The sequence below is a fragment of the Oncorhynchus masou genome, chromosome 31, assembly GCF_036934945.1.
Source record: "Oncorhynchus masou masou isolate Uvic2021 chromosome 31, UVic_Omas_1.1, whole genome shotgun sequence".
Classification (NCBI taxonomy): domain Eukaryota; kingdom Metazoa; phylum Chordata; class Actinopteri; order Salmoniformes; family Salmonidae; genus Oncorhynchus; species Oncorhynchus masou.
Window position 1 is genome coordinate 88,712,652 of NC_088242.1, and position 20,411 is coordinate 88,733,062.

The 20,411-nt window shown below is 46.2% G+C and overlaps 1 protein-coding gene across 1 annotated transcript in view; it reads right to left on the minus strand.

Moving 5' to 3' along the window:
- The window catches only part of LOC135525043 (nuclear factor 1 A-type-like), a 311,631-nt gene that overhangs the window by 33,949 nt on the left and 257,271 nt on the right, over positions 1-20,411 (minus strand). The window contains exons 5-7 of the mRNA XM_064952810.1: positions 17,636-17,753; positions 10,779-10,906; positions 574-624 (exon numbers count right to left, since the gene is read on the minus strand). Of these exons, the coding sequence (XP_064808882.1) occupies positions 574-624; positions 10,779-10,906; positions 17,636-17,753 (297 nt within the window). The remainder of the gene's footprint in view (positions 1-573; positions 625-10,778; positions 10,907-17,635; positions 17,754-20,411) is intronic.

Consider the following 20,411-nt stretch of genomic DNA (forward strand, 5'->3'; position numbering starts at 1 on the left):
TCTGCTAAACATGTGTATGTGACCAATAACATCTGCTAAACATGTGTATGTGACCAATAACATTTGATTTGATTTGATTGGGTCTTCACAAGACATCTTACCAGTCAAGCTGTTTTCTGTTGTTTAACAAGGCCTGCGGGCCGAATAGGACACACAAGGCCTAAGTTAAGACACTAAATAACTCCTTGTAATTTGACACAACAATTGGTTCTATATTCGGAGAGACACTTAACAGATATAAAATGGGTGGAGTTACTGTAGGTATGATGGTGCACTGTTAAGATTCCAATGGACATGAACACCACACTACAGTGCATAAGATATATGGCCTAAGGTGTGCCGCAAGGATCTGTTTCAGTTCCATTCTTTTGTTTATCACAATCACACACAGTGAAGGGAGGGAGAGGTGGAAGGAGGGGGGAGCAGCCTAGACAATACAAAACACCAACCACAAAACTCGATAACCATGTCCTGATTTGGAGGGGAGGGGAGGGGTGAGGTGGTGGAGAGAAACGGGGGGGGGGGGGCAACAGAGGATAGGAGGTGAAATTGGAAAGAGTAATGCATCTTTACCTTGTCTTGAGATGAACGAACTAGCTAGCGAGCCACGCAGTTTATATCCAGCTTTTGAGAGACAAAAGAAAAAGGGGGAAAGAAACAAGGGAACAAAAGAGAAGAAAGAAAAAGAGGCAGGGTGAATATAGTGTAGCGTTAGGAGAGAAAATGGAGCATTACCTCATCAATTAAGCATGTTCCGTTCCCATAAGGGTGGAACAGGGCCGGGTCACGTTACACAGGCAATCACAAATACACACACACACGTGCGCGCGCACACGCACACGCACGCGCACACGCACACGCACGCGCACACGCACGCACACACACACACACACACACACACACACACACACACACACACACACACACACACACACACACACACACATACAACAGCAAACACCCCCATTCACAAAAGCATACATGCACACACACACTCACTCTGTACACAAACATACACACACAGCCTGTTTACCTCATGGAGATGCTCTCACTGACATCATGTCTTATTCCTAAACTCTGGGAATATGAAACAGAAACACACACACACACACACACACACACACACACACACACTCACACACAAAACACAGAAACACACACCATGGAAACAGACACACCATTGCCCGTCCCCTTATCCTATAGGTCGGCCTCTTCTCCGAGTCACTGGCAACTCCACCCTCTCCTCTTTAACAAAAACAAACACTCCCCCTCCACACACACACACTCACAGGCTCACACACACATGGACACACACTCCTGTCGTCTACCTGTAAGGTATAACGCCTAAGGCGTGCGCTGTAAAAACTTTGCCTTTTTATTAGGAGAATAAGGAGCTTTCTACTGTGACATTGTCTGCGAGGGAGAAAGCTGTGTGCCTCTTCTCTCCTTATGTGTTATCTCTCTGCACTGTAAGGCTATGAGAAGAGGATATATATACAGTACCAGTCAAAGGTTTGGACACACCTACTCATTCAAGGGTTTTTCTTTATTTTGACTATTTTCAACATTGTAGAATACTAGTGAAGACATCAAAAGTATGAAATAACACACATTTTTTAAAATTTGTATTTATTTCACCTTTATTTAACCAGGTATGCTAAATGAGAACATGTCCTAAATGAGAACATGTTAGATGAGCTATTTACAGATGGGCTATGTACAGGTGCAGTGATCTGTGAGCTGCTCTGACAGCTGGTGCTTAAAGCTAGTGAAGGAGATATGAGTCTTCAGCTTCAGAGATTTTTGCAGTTTGATCCAGTCATTGGCAGCAGAGAACTGTAAGGAAAGACGACCAAAGGAGGAATTGGCTTTGGGGGTGACCAGTGAGATATACCTGCTGGAGCGCGAGCTACGAGTGGGTGCTGCTATGGTGACCAGTGAGCTGAGATAAGGTGGGGCTTTACCTAGCAGAGACTTGTAGATGACCTGTAGCCAGTGGGTTTGGCGACGAGTATGAAGCGAGAGCCAACCAACGAGAGCGTACAGGTCGCAATGGTGGGTAGTGTATGGGGCTTTGGTGACAAACACGGATGGCCCTGTGATAGACTGCATCCAGTTTGTCGAGTAGAGTGTTGGAGGTAATTTTATAGATGACATCACCGAAGTCGAGGATCGGTAGGATGGTCAGTTTTATGAGGGTATGTTTGGCAGCATGAGTGAAGGATGCTTTGTTGCGATATAGGAAGCCAATTCTAGATTTAATTTTGTTGGATTGGAGATGCTTAATGTGAGTCTGGAAGGAGAGTTTACAGTCTAACCAGACACCTAGGTATTTGTAGTTGTCCACATATTCTAAGTCAGAGCCGTCCAGAGTAGTGATGCTGGACGGGCGAGCAGGTGCGGGCAGTGATCGGTTGAATAGCATGCATTTAGTTTTACTTGCATTTAAGAGCAGTTGGAGGCCACGGAATGAGAGTTGTATGGCATTGAAGCTCGTCTGGACGTTAGTTAACACAGTGTCCAAAGAGGAGCCAGAAGTATACAGAATGATGTCGTCTGCGTAGAGGTCTATCAGATAATCACCAGCAGCAAGAGCAACATCATTGATGTCTACAGAGAAGAGAGTCGGTCCGAGGATTGAGCCCTGTGGCACCTCCAAAGAGACTGGCAGAGGTCCGGACAACAGTCCCTCAGATTTGACACACTGAACTCTATCAGAGAAGTACTTGGGAAACCAAGCAAGGGAATCTTTTGAGAAACCAAGGCTGTCAAGTCTGCCAATAAGAATGTGGTGATTGACAGAGTCGAAAAGCTTGGCCAGGTCGATGAATACGGCTGCACAGTAATGTCTCTTATCGATGGCGGATATGATGTTGTTTAGGACCTTGAGCGTGGCTGAGGTTCACCCATGACCAGCTCTGAAACCAGATTGCATAGCGGAGAAGGTATGGTGGGATTCAAAATGGTCGGTAATCTGTTTGTTAACTTGGCTTTCGAAGACAGGGTAGGATAGATATAAGTCTGTAGCAGTTTGGGTCTAGAGTGTCTCCCCCTTTGAAGAGGGGGATGACCGCGGCAGCTTTCCAATCTTTGGGAATCTCAGACGATACGAAAGAGAGGTTGAACAGGCTAGTAATAGGGGCTGCAACAATTTCGGCAGAAAATGTTAGAAAGAGAGGGTCCAGATTGTCTAGCCCGGCTGATTTGTAGGGGTTCAGATTTTGCAGCTCTTTCAGAACATCAGCTATCTGGATTTGGGTAAAGGAGAAATGGTGGGGTCTTTGGCGGGTTTCTGTGGAGGGTGCCGGGCAGTTGGCCAGGGTAGGGGTAGCCAGGTGGAAAGCATGGCCATTCGTAGAGAAATACTTATTGAAATTCTCAATAATAGTGGATTTATCAGTGGTGACAGTGTTTCCTAGCCTCAGTGCAGTGGGCAGCTGGGAGGAGGTGCTCTTATTCTCCATGGACTTTACAGCGTCCCAGAACTGTTTTGAGTTAGTACTACAGAATGCAAATTTCTGTTTGAAAAAGCTAGCCTTAGCTTTCCTAACTGCCTGTGTATAGTTGTTCCTAACTTCCCTGAAAAGTTGCATATCACGGGGGCTGTTCGATGCTAATGCAGAACGCCACAGGATGGTTTTGTGCTGGTCAAGGGCAAACAGATCTGGAGTGAACCAAGGTCTATATCTATTCCTAGTTCTACATGTTTTGAATGGGGCATGCTTATTTAAGATGGTGAGGAAGGCACTTTTCAAGAATAGCCAGGCATCATCTACTGACGGGATGAGGTCAATGACATTCTAGGATACCCCGGCCAGGTCGATTAGAAAGGCCTGCTTGCAGAAGTGTTTTAGGGAGCGTTTGACAGTGATGAGGGGTGGTCGTTTGGTCGCAGACCCATTACGGATGCAGGCAATGAGGCAGTGATCGGTGAGATCTTGACTGAAAACAGCAGAGGTGTATTTGGAGGGCGAGTTAGTTAGGATGACATCTATGAGGGTGTCCGTGTTTACGGATCTGGAGTTGTACCAGGTAGGTTCATTGATAATATGTGTGAGATTTAGGGCATCAAGCTTGGATTGTAGGATGGCCGGGGTGTTAAGCATGTCCCAGTTTAGGTCACCTAGTAGCACGAGCTCAGAAGATAGATGGGGGCAATCAATTCACATATGGTGTCGAGGGTACAGCTGGGGGGGAGGGAGGTCTATAGCAAGAGGCAACTGTGAGAGACTTGTTTCTGGAAAGGTGAATTTTTAGAAGTAGAAGCTTGAATTGTTTGGGTACAGACATAGATACTAATACAGAATTCTGCAGGCTATCTTTGCAGTAGATTGCAACACCGGCCCCTTTGGCAGGTCTATCTTGGCAGAAAATGTTATAGTGAGCAATCGATATTTCATGGTTTTTGGTGGTTTTCCTAAGCCAGGATTCAGACACGGCTAAGACATCCGGGTTAGCAGAGTGTGCTAAAGCAGTGAGTAAAACAAATTTAGGGAGTAGGCTTCTATTGTTAACATCCATGAAACCAAGGTTTTACGGTTACAGAAGTCAACAAATGAGAGCACATGGGAAGTGGGAGTGGAGCTAGGCACTGCAGGACCTGGATTAACCTCTACATCACCAGAGGAACAAAGGAGAAGTAGGATAAGGGTACAGCTAAAGGCTATACGAACTGGCCGTCTAGCACGTTCAGAACAGAGAGTAAAAGGAGCAGGTTTCTGGGCACGATAGCATAGATTCAAGGCATCGTGTACAGACAAAGGTAAGGTAGGATGTGAGTACATTGGAGGTAAACCTAGGCATTGAGTAATGATGAGACAGATATAATCTCTAGAAACATTTAAACCAGGTGATGTCATTACATATGTAGGAGGTGGGACAACATGGTTGGTTAAGGCATATTGAGCAGGGCTAGAGGATCTACAGTGAAATAAGACAGTAATCACTAACCAGGACAGTAATGGACGAGGCATATTGATATTAGAGAGAGGCATGCGTCACCAAGTGAACATATTGGTCCAGTAAGTGATTGGGCTGACTGGGAATAAGGCGATTCAGACAGTTAGCAGGCCGATGCTAACACGCTAACAGTTAGTAGGACGGGGCTAAATAAGCTAGCAGTTACCAGACCGGGGCTGGCAAGCTAGCATTTAGCAGACCGGGGCTAACAATTTAGCCTTTGGGGGTAAGTCCGTGATGGGGGTAAGTCTGTTTTTGCCACTTCGTACAGTGACGTCGATAGACCAGTCGTGGAGTTAGTAGCGTTCCAAGTAGCTCTAGGTAGCTAGCAGGCCTAGCAGGTTAGCAGAATGTGCCTTCAGCGGGCGTTGCGCCTGAGGGGCCTGTTAGAATCCTTGGGCAGATTATGTCGGTATTCCAGTCGTAGAGGATCAGTGGGGTTCCATGCCCCGTACCGGCAGTAGAAGGGGTCCAGATATTGTAGCCCAGGAGTGAGCCGGGTGATGGGTCAAGCATGGGCTAGCCCCAGGCTAGTTGGTGCTAGCTCCGGGACAGAAATGTTAGCCAGGAGTAGTCAACCTGGGTTGCGGTTAGCTAGCTGTGATGATCCAGATGAAAAGGTTCAGAGTTTGTGGTAGGAATCCAGGGATATGGAGAGAAAAATAGGTCCGGTATGCTCTGTTTTGAAACGCGTTGTACGAACTGGTGAGAGCTTTCCGAGCTAAAGGTTAGCTGATGACCGCTAGGAGTGGTTAGCTGACCGATAGCTGGTAGCTAGTTAGCTAGCTAGCTTCAGTTGAGGTATTCCAGTTTGGAGGTAAATAGAAATACTTTAGGAAAAAAAACAGAGCCACACCACATTGGGTGGGGCGGGTTGCAGGGGAGTATTTTGAAGTTGAGGTTTAGGAAAAATATTAAAAAGAACGCGAAGAAAAATATATATACACATGGGACGAGACAAGACAAAGACGTCTGACTGCTACGCCATCTTGGATTCAGGAATGGAATCATGTATTACATGGAATCATGTATTAAGCAAAAAAGTGTGAAAACAAATCAAAATATATTTTATATTTTAAATTCTTCAAAGTAGTCACTCTTTGCACACACTTGCCATTCTCTCAATCAGCTTCATGAGGTTGTCGCCTGGAATGCATTTCAATTAACATTTCAATTAACTTGTTAAAAGTTCATTTGTGGAATTTCTTTCCTTCTTAATGTGTTTGAGCAAATCAGTTGTGTTGTGACAAGGTAGGGGTGGTATACAGAAGATAGCCCTATTTGCTAAAAGACCAAGTCCATTTTATGGCAAAAACAGCTCAAATAAGCAAAGAGAAATGACAGTCCATCATTACTTGAAGCATGAAGGTTAGTCAATGCGGAAAATTACAAGAATTTTCAAAGTTTCTTCAAATGCAGTCGCAAAAACCATGAAGCGCTATGATGAAACTGGCTCTCATGAGGACTGCTACAGGAAAGGAAGACCCAGAGTTAACTCTGCTGCAGAGGATAAGTTCATTAGAGTTTACTGCACCTCAGAAATTGGAGACCAAATAAATTCTTCACACAGATCTCAAGATCAACTGTTCAGAGGAGACTGGTTGAATCAGGCCTCCATGGTCGAACTTCTACATAGAAACCACTACTAATGGACACCAATAAGAAGAAGAGACTTGATATGGCTAAGAAACACGAGCAATGGAAATTAGACCGGTGGAAATCTGTACTTTGGTCTAACGATTTTTGGTTCCAACCGCCATGTCTTTGTGACACACAGAGAAGGTGAACGGATGATCCCTGCATTTGTAGTTCCCACTGTGAAGCTTGGAGGACGTGCTGTGATGGTGCTTTGCTGGTGACACTGTCTGTATTTATTTAGAATTCAAGGCACACTGAACTAGCATGGCTACCACAGCATTTTACAGTGATATGCCATCCCATCTGTTTTGTGCATAGTGGGACGATAATTTGATTTTCAACATGACAATGACCCAACTCACCTACAGGCTGTCTAAGGGCTATTTCACCAAGAAGTAGAGTGATGGAGTGCTGCATCAGATGTACTGGCATCCACAATCACTTGCCCTCAACCCAATTGAGACGGTTTGGGATGAGTTGGACTTCAGAGTGAAGAAACAAGCAGGCAACAAGTGCTCAACATATGTGGGAAATCCGTCAAGACGGTTGGAAGCTGGTTGAGAGAATGCCAAGAGTGTGAAAAGCTGTCATCAAGGCAAAGGGTGGCTACTTTGAAGAATCTCAAATATAAAATATATTTTTATTTAATTAACACCTTTTTTGGTTACTACATGATTCCATATTTGTTTTTTCATTGTTTTTAATGTCTTCACTATTATGTAGAAAATAGTAAAAATAAAGAAAAACACTGGAATGAGTAGGTGTGTCCAAACTTCTGATGGGTACTGTGTATATGAATATATATATATATATATATATATATATATATATATATATATATATATATATATATATATATATATATATATTTACAGCAAAATATAAACGCAACATGTAGTGTCCCTTGTTTCATGAGCTGAAATAAAAGATCACAGAAATGTTCCAAATGCACAAACAGCTTATTTCTCTCAAATGTTGTGTACAAGGTGTGGCATATCAAGAAGCTGATTAAACAGCATGGTCATTACACAGGTGCACCTTGTGCTGGGTACAATAAAAGGCCACTTTTGTGCAGTTTTGTCATAACACAATGCCACAGATGTCTCAACTTTTGAGGGAGCGTGCAGTTGGCATGCTGACTGCAGGAACACCCACCAGAGCTGTTGCCAGATAATTTAATGTTAATTTATCTACCATAAGCTGCCTCTGTCATTTTAGAGAATTTGTCAGTACGTCCAACTGGCTTCACAACCGCAGAGCACGTGTAGTATGGTGTTGTGTGAGCGAGCGGTTTGCTGATGTCAACGTTGTGAACAGAGTGCCCCAAGCTACGGACAACGAACACAATTGAATGGAAGCTGAAAATGTCCCAGTTCTTCCTTGATCTGCATATTCACCAGACATGATAGCCATTGAGCATGTTTGGGATGCTCTGGATCGATGTGTACAACAGTGTGTTCCAGTTTCCGACAATATCCAGCAACTTCGCGCAGCCATTAAAGAGTGAAACAACATTCCACTGGTCACAATCAACAGCCTGATCAACTCTATGCGTACGAGATGTGTCGCGCTGCATGAGACAAATGGTGGTCACACCAGATACTGACTGGTTATCTGATCCACACCCCTACCTGTTTTTTTAAGGTATCTGTGACCATCTACAGTGCCTTGCGAAAGTATTCGGCCCCCTTGAACTTTGCGACCTTTTGCCACATTTCAGGCTTCAAACATAAAGATATAAAACTGTATTTTTTTGTGAAGAATCAACAACAAGTGGGACACAATCATGAAGTGGAATGACATTTATTGGATATTTCAAACTTTTTTAACAAATCAAAAACTGAAAAATTGGGCGTGCAAAATTATTCAGCCCCCTTAAGTTAATACTTTGTAGCGCCACCTTTTGCTGCGATTACAGCTGTAAGTCGCTTGGGGTATGTCTCTATCAGTTTTGCACATCGAGAGACTGAAATGTTTTCCCATTCCTCCTTGCAAAACAGCTCAAGCTCAGTGAGGTTGGATGGAGAGCATTTGTGAACAGCAGATTCTCGATTGGATTCAGGTCTGGACTTTGACTTGGCCATTCTAACACCTGGATATGTTTATTTTTGAACCATTCCATTGTAGATTTTGCTTTATGTTTTGGATCATTGTCATGTTGGAAGACAAATCTCCGTCCCAGTCTCAGGTCTTTTGCAGACTCCATCAGGTTTTCTTCCAGAATGGTCCTGTATTTGGCTCCATCCATCTTCCCATCAATTTTAACCATCTTCCCTGTCCCTGCTGAAGAAAAGCAGGCCCAAACCATGATGCTGCCACCACCATGTTTGACAGTGGGGATGGTGTGGTCAGGGTGATGAGCTGTGTTGCTTTTACGCCAAACATAACGTTTTGCATTGTTGCCAGAAAGTTCAATTTTGGTTTCATCTGACCAGAGCACCTTCTTCCATATGTTTGGTGTGTCTCCCAGGTGGCTTGTGGCAAACTTTAAACGACACTTTTTATGGATATCTTTAAGAAATGGCTTTCTTCTTGCCACTCTCCCATAAAGGCCAGATTTGTGCAATATACGACTGATTGTTGTCCTATGGACAGTCTCCCACCTCAGCTGTAGATCTTTGCAGTTCATCCAGAGTGATCATGGGCCTCTTGGCTGCATATCTGATCAGTCTTCTCCTTGTATGAGCTGAAATCTTAGAGGGACGGCCAGGTCTTGGTAGATTTGCAGTGGTCTGATACTCCTTCCATTTCAATATTATCGCTTGCACAGTGCTCCTTGGGATGTTTAAAGCTTGGGAAATCTTTTTGTATCCAAATCCGGCTTTAAACTTCATCACAACAGTATCTCGGACCTGCCTGGTGTGTTCCTTGTTCTTCATGATGCTCTCTGTGCTTTTAACGGACCTCTGAGACTATCACAGTGCCGGTGCATTTATACGGAGACTTGATTACACACAGGTGGATTGTATTTATCATCATTAGTCATTTAGGTCAACATTGGATCATTCAGAGATCCTCACTGAACTTCTGGAGAGAGTTTGCTGCACTGAAATTAAAGGGGCTGAATAATTTTGCACGCCCAATTTTTCAGTTTTTGATTTGTTAAAAAAGTTTGAAATATCCAATAAATGTTGTTCCACTTCATGATTGTGTCCCACTTGTTGTTGATTCTTCACAAAAAAATACAGTTTTATATCTTTATGTTTGAAGCCTGAAATGTGGCAAAAGGTCGCAAAGTTCAAGGGGGCCGAATACTTTCGCAAGGCACTGTATATTCCCAGTCATCTGAAATGCATAGATTAGGGAATAATGAATTTATTTAAATAGACTGATTTCCTTATATGAACTGTAACTCAGTAAAATCTTTGAAATCGTTGCATGTTGCATTTATATTTTAGTTCAGTATAAATAAGAAGGGGAGCAGAGAGTGGAAAAGGTGAGAAGATACAGGGAGACATATAGGAACAGTGTGTGTGTGTTACAGAGTGAAGCCACTGAAGCACCGGAGGAGGACCCTGAGGGATTTACAGCCCACCAGCCTAAGGCATTGCGGAATGACACACACACACACACACACACACACACAAACACATGCATGTGACGAACATTGACACACAGAAGGGTATATACACACACACACACACACATCCTGTCATACATATGTACAGGATACAGGGTGTGGAACACACACATACGCCTCTTGGTCTATTCCTGCAGGCGCCCTATGTCCCCCCCCATGGTTTTCAATGTGTTAACATTAATGCCATTGTTAATCCCATCAACACAGATGGCCTTTGTAAAAAAGTATATGACGTCGGAAGGTGTTTCTGACCATCCCAGGCATTCTGAAAAATGTGACCACGTGAGATTGAAATGCACAGAAAGACAGACAGGGAAGACACAGGACGCACACGATTCTCACCCTCACATACACAATCCTGTATTTTTACCAGTCACGCAAACAACCCTGCATTCTCACTCTTGACACACACGTTCCCACACACACTCTCCTGTCAGTTCACTTCCTCCCCAAACATACTATATGTCTCTAGCAGAGAAGAAAAGCTGTGTTCAGTCACAGTGCTAAGAGTAGAGAGCGTATCAGGGACAGGGTAAGAGTGTGTTACAGGAGTGTTGGCACCAGTCGGGTAGGTTGGTTGGCAGTTTACAGCAGTACGTACCAGTTTCCACTTCGTGCCAGCTGCTGGCCTGGCTGCCGCTGCCCGGGGAGCGTCCTTGACCTGGGTAGTAGGACTCTTCTCCTGGACTGTCCACCTCGTCCTCCATACACTTGATCCTTTTGGCCGAGCTGGACGGGGACACACACATGGACAGATGGACACACACACACACACAGAGACCAGGGTTAATGTCTGATAGTTAAATGACGTTTTAAGTGCTATACAAAGAACAATCTACAGAAATGTATCTGTCATTTTCAATTTTCAGAAATCCTATATTCAGTTTGATGCAAACTTGCTGTCTAGTCTCCATGTGGTTCCACCTGGAGCCAGTCAAACACTGAAGCTGCCCCCCCCAGTCAAACACTGAGGCTGTCCCCCCAGCCACACACTGAAGCTGCCCCCCCCAGCCACACACTGAAGCTGTCCCCCCCCAGCCACACACTGAAGCTGTCCCCCCCAGCCACACACTGAAGCTGCCCCCCCAGTCACACACTGAGGCTGTCCCCCAAGTCACACACTGAAGCTGTCCCCCCAGCCACACATTGAGGCTGTCCCCCAGTCACACACTGAAGACTGTCCCCCCAGTCACACACTGAAGCTGCCCCCCCCAGCCACACACTGAAGCTGTCCCCCCCCCTGAGAATGTCACACACTGACTGAAGCTGCCCCCCAGTCACACACTGAGAATGTCCCCCAGTCACACACTGAGAAAGTCAAACACTGCCCCCCCAGCCACACACTGAAGCTGTCCCCCCAGCCACACACTGAAGCTGTCCCCCCAGTCAAACACTGAAGCTGTCCCCCAGTCAAACACTGAGCTGTCCCCCAGTCAAACACTGAAGCTGTCCCCCCAGTCAAACACTGAAGCTGTCAAACACTGAAGCTGTCCCCCCAGTCACACACTGAAACTTCCCCCCCCAGTCAAACACTGAAGCTCTCCCCCAGTCAAACACTGAAACTCTCCCCCAGTCAACACTGAAGCTCTCCCCCCAGTCAAACACTGAAGCTCTCCCCCCAGTCAAACACTGAAACTCTCCCCCAGTCAAACACTGAAAATGTCCCCCAGTCTAACACTGAAGCTCTCCCCCCAGTCACACACGGAAGCTCTCCCCCCAGTCAAACACTGAAACTCTCCCCCCAGTCTAACACTGAAGCTCTCCCCCAGTCAAACACTGAGTCTCTCCCCCAGTCAAACACTGAATCTGTCCCCCCAGTCAAACACTGAAGCTCTCCCCCAGTGTCCCCCCAGTCAAACATTGAAGCTGTCCCCCCAGTCACACACTGAAATTCTCCCCCCAGTCAAACAGTGAAGCTCTCCCCCAGTCAAACACTGAAACTCTCCCCCAGTCTAACACTGAAACTCTCCCCCAGTCACACACTCCCCCAGAACACTCTCCCCCAGTCTAACACTGAAGCTCTCCCCCCAGTCAAACAGTGAAGCTCTCCCCCAGTCAAACACTGAAACTCTCCCCCAGTCAAACACTGAAACTCTCCCCCAGTCACACACGGAAACTCTCCCCCAGTCAAACACTGAAGCTCTCCCCCAGTCAAACACTGAAACTCTCCCCCAGTCACACACTGAAACTCTCCCCCAGTCAAACACTGAAACTCTCCCCCCAGTCAAACAGCTCTCCCCCAGTCACACACGGAAGCTCTCCCCCAGTCAAACACTGAAACACTGAAGCTCTCCCCCCAGTCAAACACTGAAGCTCTCCCCCCAGTCAAACACTGAAGCTCTCCCCCCAGTCAAACACTGAAGCTCTCCCCCCAGTCAAAGACGGACTGTGGTTTGGTGCTGGTGTGTGTACATCTGTATATCTGTCTCTGTTAGTGAGGCTAACTGTAGGTCCCAAATGGCACCCTAATTCCCATTATAGTGCACTACGTTTGACCAGGGCCAATACGGGCTCTGGTTAGAAGTAGTGCACTATATAGGTAACAGTGTTCCACTTGGGATGCACCCTTAGACCAGTGAGTTATTTCCCTTGCTGTTGGTTCTGACATTTATTTGTGAATGTGATGTCTGCTGGTGAGCTTTCCTGGTAATCACGTAATTAGGGCCGAGCGTGTCCACACACTGCCTCCTTGTTCAGACCTGTTTGCTTTGACAGGAAGGAAGGCTGGCCGGAGAGAGGGGGGCTGGTGGTGTATGTGAGCTTACACACAGACTTGGATATGTGGAGACGTACACACGCACAAATGTGTGTATGGGTACACATGCTCTTACACACACACACGTGCATAACACACACACACATACTAGACGGTGTCAGAGGAAGGCCTATAAAATTGTCAGACTCCAGTCACCCTCCGGTACCGGAGCGCCAAGTCTAGAACCAACAGGCTCCTTAACAGCTTCTACCCCCAAGCAATAAGACTGCTGAACAATTCATCAAATGGCCACCCGGACTATTTACATTGTTTTTAAACTGCTGCTACTCGCTGTTTATTATCTATGCATAGTCACTTTACAAATTACCTCAACTAACCTGTACCCCCGCACATTGACTCAGTACCAGTACCCCCTGTATATAGCCTCGCTATTATGTCATTTTCTTGTGTTACTTTTTGATTTAATTAAATTTTTTACTTTAGTATATCTAGTAAATATTTTATTAACTCCATTTCTTGAACAGCATTGTTGGTTAAGGGCTTGTAAGTAAGCATTTCACGTTAAGGTCTACACCTGTTATATTTGGCTATGTGACAAATAACATTTGATTTGGTTCGATATGCAAACACGTGTGTATTTAACATGCGCAAGTTTAACCATAGCACAGAATATGTGTGTGCAGAAGTCGGATCTTAATGTGACCCATTCCGTCGCAGGAGGAAAATAATTTGAATAGATATTGTGTCAGGACCCGGTTTCGAACCTGGGTCTCCGGAGTGAGAAACAGTCACTTAACCAACTGAGCCACGAATAGTCAGCAGAACCCAGAAGATGAGGCAGACACAGCAGTACTTAAGACGGTGTATTTAATAAAGAAAAAATCCTAAAATACAAAAAATGGCAAATCCAAAAGGTGGTAGGAAAAACACAAAAAGACCTCAAAAGAAACTCACCGAAAATAAACAAAAACAAAATACCACAAGAACTTCACCCGGAATCGACAAGAGCACACAGAACACTAGGGCAGGGTGCTAACATACAAACACAGAGCACAGAACTGAGGGAAACAAAGGGTTTAAATACAATCAGGGGAAACGAGACACAGGTGCAAATAATAATGGGGATCAAGGGAAAAACATAGGGACAAAAAGCACAATGGGGACATCTACTGACCAAAACCCGGAACAACCCTGGCCAAATCCTGACATATTGAATGTATAATTGTCGCCAGGGAGCAGCTGGATGCGGTGTTTGTAGGCTATACAATGCAGTGCCGTCCCGAGGGGGCTATGGTTTGGGGAAGGCTCTGCAAACCATCCGACCTCATACCATCCAGTATTCTCAGGGCTTCCTAGAGCATTGTGAACTCGTGCATTGGGTTGAGCAGCACGTTAGGCTCCATGCATCACTACTTCTAGCCCAGTACTGGAAAATCATTTTGTATGAAACTGATGTTGGTGTCCTGGCTTATTGTTTTATTTGTTTCCTATTTATCCATCAGTGTCTGGTCATTTCCTATCAGTGTCTGGTCATTTCCTATCAACATCAGTGTCTGGTCATTTCCTATCAACATCAGTGTCTGGTCATTTCCTATCAACATCAGTGTCTGGTCATTTCCTATCAACATCAGTGTCTGGTCATTTCCTATCAACATCCGTGTCTGGTCATTTCCTATCAACATCCGTGTCTGGTCATTTCCTATCAACATCCGTGTCTGGTCATTTCCTATCAACATCCGTGTCTGGTCATTTCCTATCAACATCCGTGTCTGGTCATTTCCTATCAACATCCGTGTCTGGTCATTTCCTATCAACATCAGTGTCTGGTCATTTCCTATCAACATCCGTGTCTGGTCATTTCCTATCAACATCAGGGGAAAATAATCCTGGACTGTCCATACTTTAAATGTGTAACTACATCAAGTCAATCAGGGTATCAAAATATTTGTGTCAAAAGGGCATAGGCCGGAATCAAACCCACGCCGAACCCACGCCGACATGCTAGGACTGTATGTGCCCTAACTAACCGCGAGATTGAACCCACTTTTGAGTTAAGGATACACTTCGGCCCAGTGGAGGCCGATATCTGTCTTGTCTTATTTAGCTACAGTGGGGAGAACAAGTATTTGATACACTGCTGATTTTGCAGGTTTTAATACTTACAAAGCATGTAGAGGTCTGTACTTTTTATCATAGGTACACTTCAACTGTGAGAGACGGAATCTAAAACAAAAATCCAGAAAATCACACTGTATGATTTTTAAGTAATTAATTTGCATTTTATTGCATGACATAAGTATTTGATACATCAGAAAAGCAGAACTTAATATTTGGTACAGAAACCTTTGTTTGCAATTACAGAGATCATACGTTTCCTGTAGTTCTTGGCCAGGTTTGCACACACTGCAGCAGGGATTTTGGCCCACTCCTCCATTCAGACCTTCTCCAGATCCTTCAGGTTTCGGGGCTGTCGCTGGGCAATACGGACTTTCAGCTCCCTCCAAATATTTTCTATTGGGTTCAGGTCTGGAGACTGGCTAGGCCACTCCAGGTCCTTGAGATGCTTCTTACGGAGCCACTCCTTAGTTGCCCTGGCTGTGTGTTTCGGGTCGTTGTCATGCTGGAAGACCAAATGCTCTTACTGAGGGAAGAAGGTTGTTGGCCAAGATCTCGCGATACATGGCCCCATCCATCCTCCCCTCAATACGGTGCAGTCGTCCTGTCCCCTTTGCAGAAAAGCACCCCCAAATAATGATGTTTCCACCTCCATGCTTCACGGTTGGGATGGTGTTCTTGGGGTTGTACTCATCCTTCTTCTTCCTCCAAACACGGCGAGTGGAGTTTAGACCAAAAAGCTCTATTTTTTTCTCATCAGACCACACAACTTTCTCCCATTCCTCCTCTGGATCATCCAGATGGTCATTGGTAAACTTCAGATGGGCCTGGACATGCGCTGGCTTGAGCAGGGGGACCTTGCGTGCGCTGCAGGATTTTAATTCATGACGGCGTAGTGTGTTACTAATGGTTTTCTTTGAGACTGTGGTCCCAGCTCTCTTCAGGTAATTGACCAGGTCCTGCCATGTAGTTCTGGGCTGATCCCTCACCTTCCTCATGATCATTGATGTCCCACGAGGTGAGATCTTGCATGGAGCCCCAGACCGAGGGTGATTGACTGTCATCTTGAACTTCTTCCATTTTCTAATAATTGCGCCAACAGTTGTTGCCTTCTCACCAAGCTGCTTGCCTACTGTCCTGTAGCCCATACCAGCCTTGTGCAGGTCTAAAATTTTATCCCTGATGTCCTTACACAGCTCTCTGGTCTTGGCCATTGTGGAGAGGTTGGAGTCTGTTTGATTGGGTGTGTGGACAGGTGTCGTTCATACAGGTAACGAGTTCAAACAGGTGCAGTAAATACAGGTAATGAGTGGAGAACAGGAGGGCTTCTTAAAGAAAAACTAACAGGTCTGTGAGAGCCGGAATTCTTACTGGTTGGTAGGTGATCAAATACTTATGTCATGCAATAAAATGCAAATTAATTACTTAAAAATCATACATTGTGATTTTCTGGATTTTTGTTTTAGATTCCGTCTCTCACAGTTGAAGTGTACCTATGATAAAAAGTACAGACCTCTACAGTCTTTGTAAGTAGGAAAACCTGCAAAATCGTCAGTGTATCAAATACCTGTTCTCCCCACTGTATATAAAATGATGGTCGGTGATCTTTATGGCTGCATGTCGCCTTTGTAAAAAAGTACATGACGTTTTTGTACATTTGAATGTTTCAGTAATAGGACCTAGCGCGTTTGAGCGAGACACAACATTATTTTAGATGGAGGGAAAGAGTACTGCTCATTTTCAGCCAGTCAAAAGAGTGATCAAGTTAAGATCCGACATCTGAATGCCTGTGCAACACGTTACATTAGAGAGGATTCCGGGTCATGTGCCTTCATTATGTGAGTATGGAACAGGAGATGGTGGATTGGTTCAGTTCAGTGAGTAGTGCCTCGCAGCGCTGTGTGTAAAGCTGCTCTTTCAACCTGGTGCGTGGGCTGTCTCCGAAGTAGTAGGGCGAGTCAAAATGTGTTTGAGAGAAACACACACACACAAATACTCTCCTAAAACACACATAGTATGAATGCACAAACGTACATATGCACAAATACACACTGTGGGTGGACTAGGGTTTTACTATGGGAATGAGCGAGCATGTGTGTGTGTGTGTGTGTGTGTGTGTGTGTGTGTGTGTGTGTGTGTGTGCGCATACCTAACTGTGTGTGCTTATGTGCCTAAGCGTGTGTATGTGTGTGTGTGTGTGTGTGTATGCAGGTGTACGTGCCTGTCTCTGTGTGTGCCTCTCTCTTTCTGTGTGCGTGTGTTTATGTGTGTATGTTTATATGGTGTGTGTGTGTTTATGTATGTGTGTGTGTGTGTGTTTATATGTGTGTGTGTTTGTGTGTGTTAATATACGTGTGTATGTGTGTGTGTGTGGGGGTGGGGTGAGTGTGTGTGTGTTTATATGTGTGTGTGTTTATATGTGTGCTTGTGCATGTGTGTGTATGTGTTTATATGTGTGTGTGTGTTTATATGTGTGCGTGTGTGTGTGTTTATGTGTGTGTGTGTGTGTTTATGTGTCTATATGTGTGTGTCTATATGTGTGTGTGTGTGTGTGTGTGTGTGTGTGTGTGTGTGTGTGTGTGTGTGTGTGTGTGTGTGTGTGTGTGTGTGTGTGTGTGTGTGTGTACCTGCTGGAGGAGGTGCTGGGTAAGGGTCGCCTCATTGCCCCAGGGCTCATGCTATAGTAGGAGGAGCTGTCCAGGTCGGCCAGCGAGAAGTTAGGACCCGTCCCAGCTGCGATGGGGGCTAGAGAGAGAGGGGGGAGAGAGGGGGAGCGAGATGGAGAGAGAGAGTGAGAGAGAGAGAGAGAGAGAGAGAGAGAGAGAGAGAGAGGGAGCGGGGGAGAGAGAGGGAGAGAGAGGGGAGAGAGAGAGAGAGGGAGGGAGAGGGGAGATATATATATATAGAGAGAGATAGAGAGAGAGGGGGGGAGAGAGAGAGAGAGAGAGAGAGAGATGAGAGAACAAGGAGAGAGGACAAGAACATTTGGTGTTACCATTTATTAAACTACCACAGTGTACATCTCAATAAGTGGCCCTCCTCTCCTTGTGTCCTCTCCATGTCTCCTCTCCTCTCTACTTTCACCTGCAGAGGAGAGGAGACAAGACGAGAGGAGATAAGATGAGAGGAGACAAGAGGAGAGGAGATAAGAGGACCCAAGAGGAGAGGAGACAAGAGGAGAGGAGAACAGAGGAGAGAGGAGCCAAGAGGAGAGGAGACAAGAGGAGAGGAGAACAGAGGAGAGGAAATAAGAGGACAGGAGACAAGAGGAGAGGAAAGGATACAAGAGGAGAGGAAAGGAGATAAGAGGAGAGGAGACAAGAGGAGAGGATAGGAGATAAGAGGGAGTCACTTTAGATACACCCGGTACCTCGTTCACCTTGTTGCCCTTAAGTGTCTGACTTAAAAGGTTTCCCTTCCCGCTACCTGCTTGCTTGTGTGTGTGTGTGTGTTTGTGTGTGTGTGTGTGTGTATGTGTGTGTGTGTGTGTGTGTGTGTGTGTGTGTGTGTGTGTGTGTGTGTGTGTGTGTGTGTGTGTGTGTGTGTGTGTGTGTGTGTTGTAGGTCACCGTGGGACTAGCTGGCGCCTTTTGTCATCCAGTCCATAAAAGCCGTTGGTGCCTCTTTATATTCACGGGGACGGGGACCACTATTGTTGATGAGGACAGCGCAAACGTGATGCGGAGGGGAGGAGGGAGAGGAGGAGAAGGAGGAGGAAGAGGTCAGAGGAGAGTCACTGCTGCAGACCAAATGGAGGAGAGGAGGAGGAAGAGGTAAGAGAGTCACTGCTGCAGAACAAATGGAGGAGAGGAGGAGGAAGAGGTAAGAGAGTCACTGCTGCAGAACAAATGGAGGAGATGATGAGAGGAGGAGGAAGAGGTCAGAGAGTCACTGCTGCAGACCAAGTGGAGGAGAGGATGAGAGGAGGAGGACGAGGTAAGAGAGTCACTGCTGCAGAACAAATGGAGGAGAGGCCGAGAGGAGGAGGAAGAGGTCAGAGAGTCACTGCTGCAGACCAAGTGGAGGAGAGGATGAGAGGAGGAGGACGAGGTAAGAGAGTCACTGCTGCAGAACAAATGGAGGAGAGGCCGAGAGGAGGAGGAAGAGGTCAGAGGAGAGTCACTGCTGCAGAACAAATGGAGGAGAGTACGAGGAAGAGGTAAGAGAGTCACTGCTGCAGAACAAATGGAGGAGAGGACAACAGGAGAAGGAAGAGGTCAGAGGAGAGTCACTGCTGCAGACCAAGTGGAGGAGAGGACGAGAGGAGGAGGAAGAGGTCAGAGAGTCACTGCGGCAGACAAGTGGAGAGGATGAGAGGAGGAGGAAGAGGTCAGAGAGTCACTGCTTCAGACCAAATGGAGGAGAGGATGAGAGGAGGAGGAAGAGGTCAGAGAGTCACTGCTTCAGACCAAATGGTAGAGAGGACGAGAGGACGAGGAAGAGGTCAGAGAGTCACTGCTGCAGACCAAATGGAGGAGAGGATGAGAGGCGGAGGAAGAGGTCAGAGAGTCACTACTGCAGACCAAATGGAGGAGAGGATGAGAGGAGGAGGAAGAGGTCAGAGAGTTACTGCGGCAGACAAGTGGAGAGGATGAGAGGAGGAGGAAGAGGTCAGAGAGTCACTGCTTCAGACCAAGTGGAGGAGAGGACAACAGGAGGAGGAAGAGGTCAGAGGAGAGTCACTGCTTCAGACCAAATGGAGGAGAGGACGATAGGAGGAGGAAGAGGTCAGAGAGTCACTGCGGCAGACAAGTGGAGAGGATGAGAGGAGGAGGAAGAGGTCAGAGAGTCACTGCTTCAGACCAAATGGAGGAGAGGATGAGAGGAGGAGGAAGAGGTCAGAGAGTCACTGCTTCAGACCAAATGGTAGAGAGGACGAGAGGATGAGGAAGAGGTCAGAGAGTCACTGCTGCAGACCAAATGGAGGAGAGGATGAGAGGAGGAAGAGGTCAGAGAGTCACTACTGCAGACCAAGTGGAGGAGAGGACGAGAGGAGGAGGAAGAGGTCAGAGGACAGTCACTGCTGCAGACCAAATGGAGGAGAGGATGAGAGGAGGAGGAAAAGGTCAGAGAGTCACTGCGGCAGACAAGTGGAGAGGATGAGAGGAGGAGGAAGAGGTCAGAGAGTCACTGCTTCAGACCAAATGGAGGAGAGGATGAGAGGAGGAGGAAGAGGTCAGAGAGTCACTGCTTCAGACCAAATGGTAGAGAGGATGAGAGGAGGAGGAAGAGGTCAGAGAGTCACTGCTGCAGACCAAGTGGAGGAGAGGGTGAGAGGAGGAGGAAGAGGTCAGAGGAGAGTCACTGCTGCAGAACAAATGGAGGAGAGGATGAGAGGAGGAGGAAGAGGTCAGAGAGTCACTGCTGCAGAACAAATGGAGGAGAGGATGAGAGGAGGTGGAAG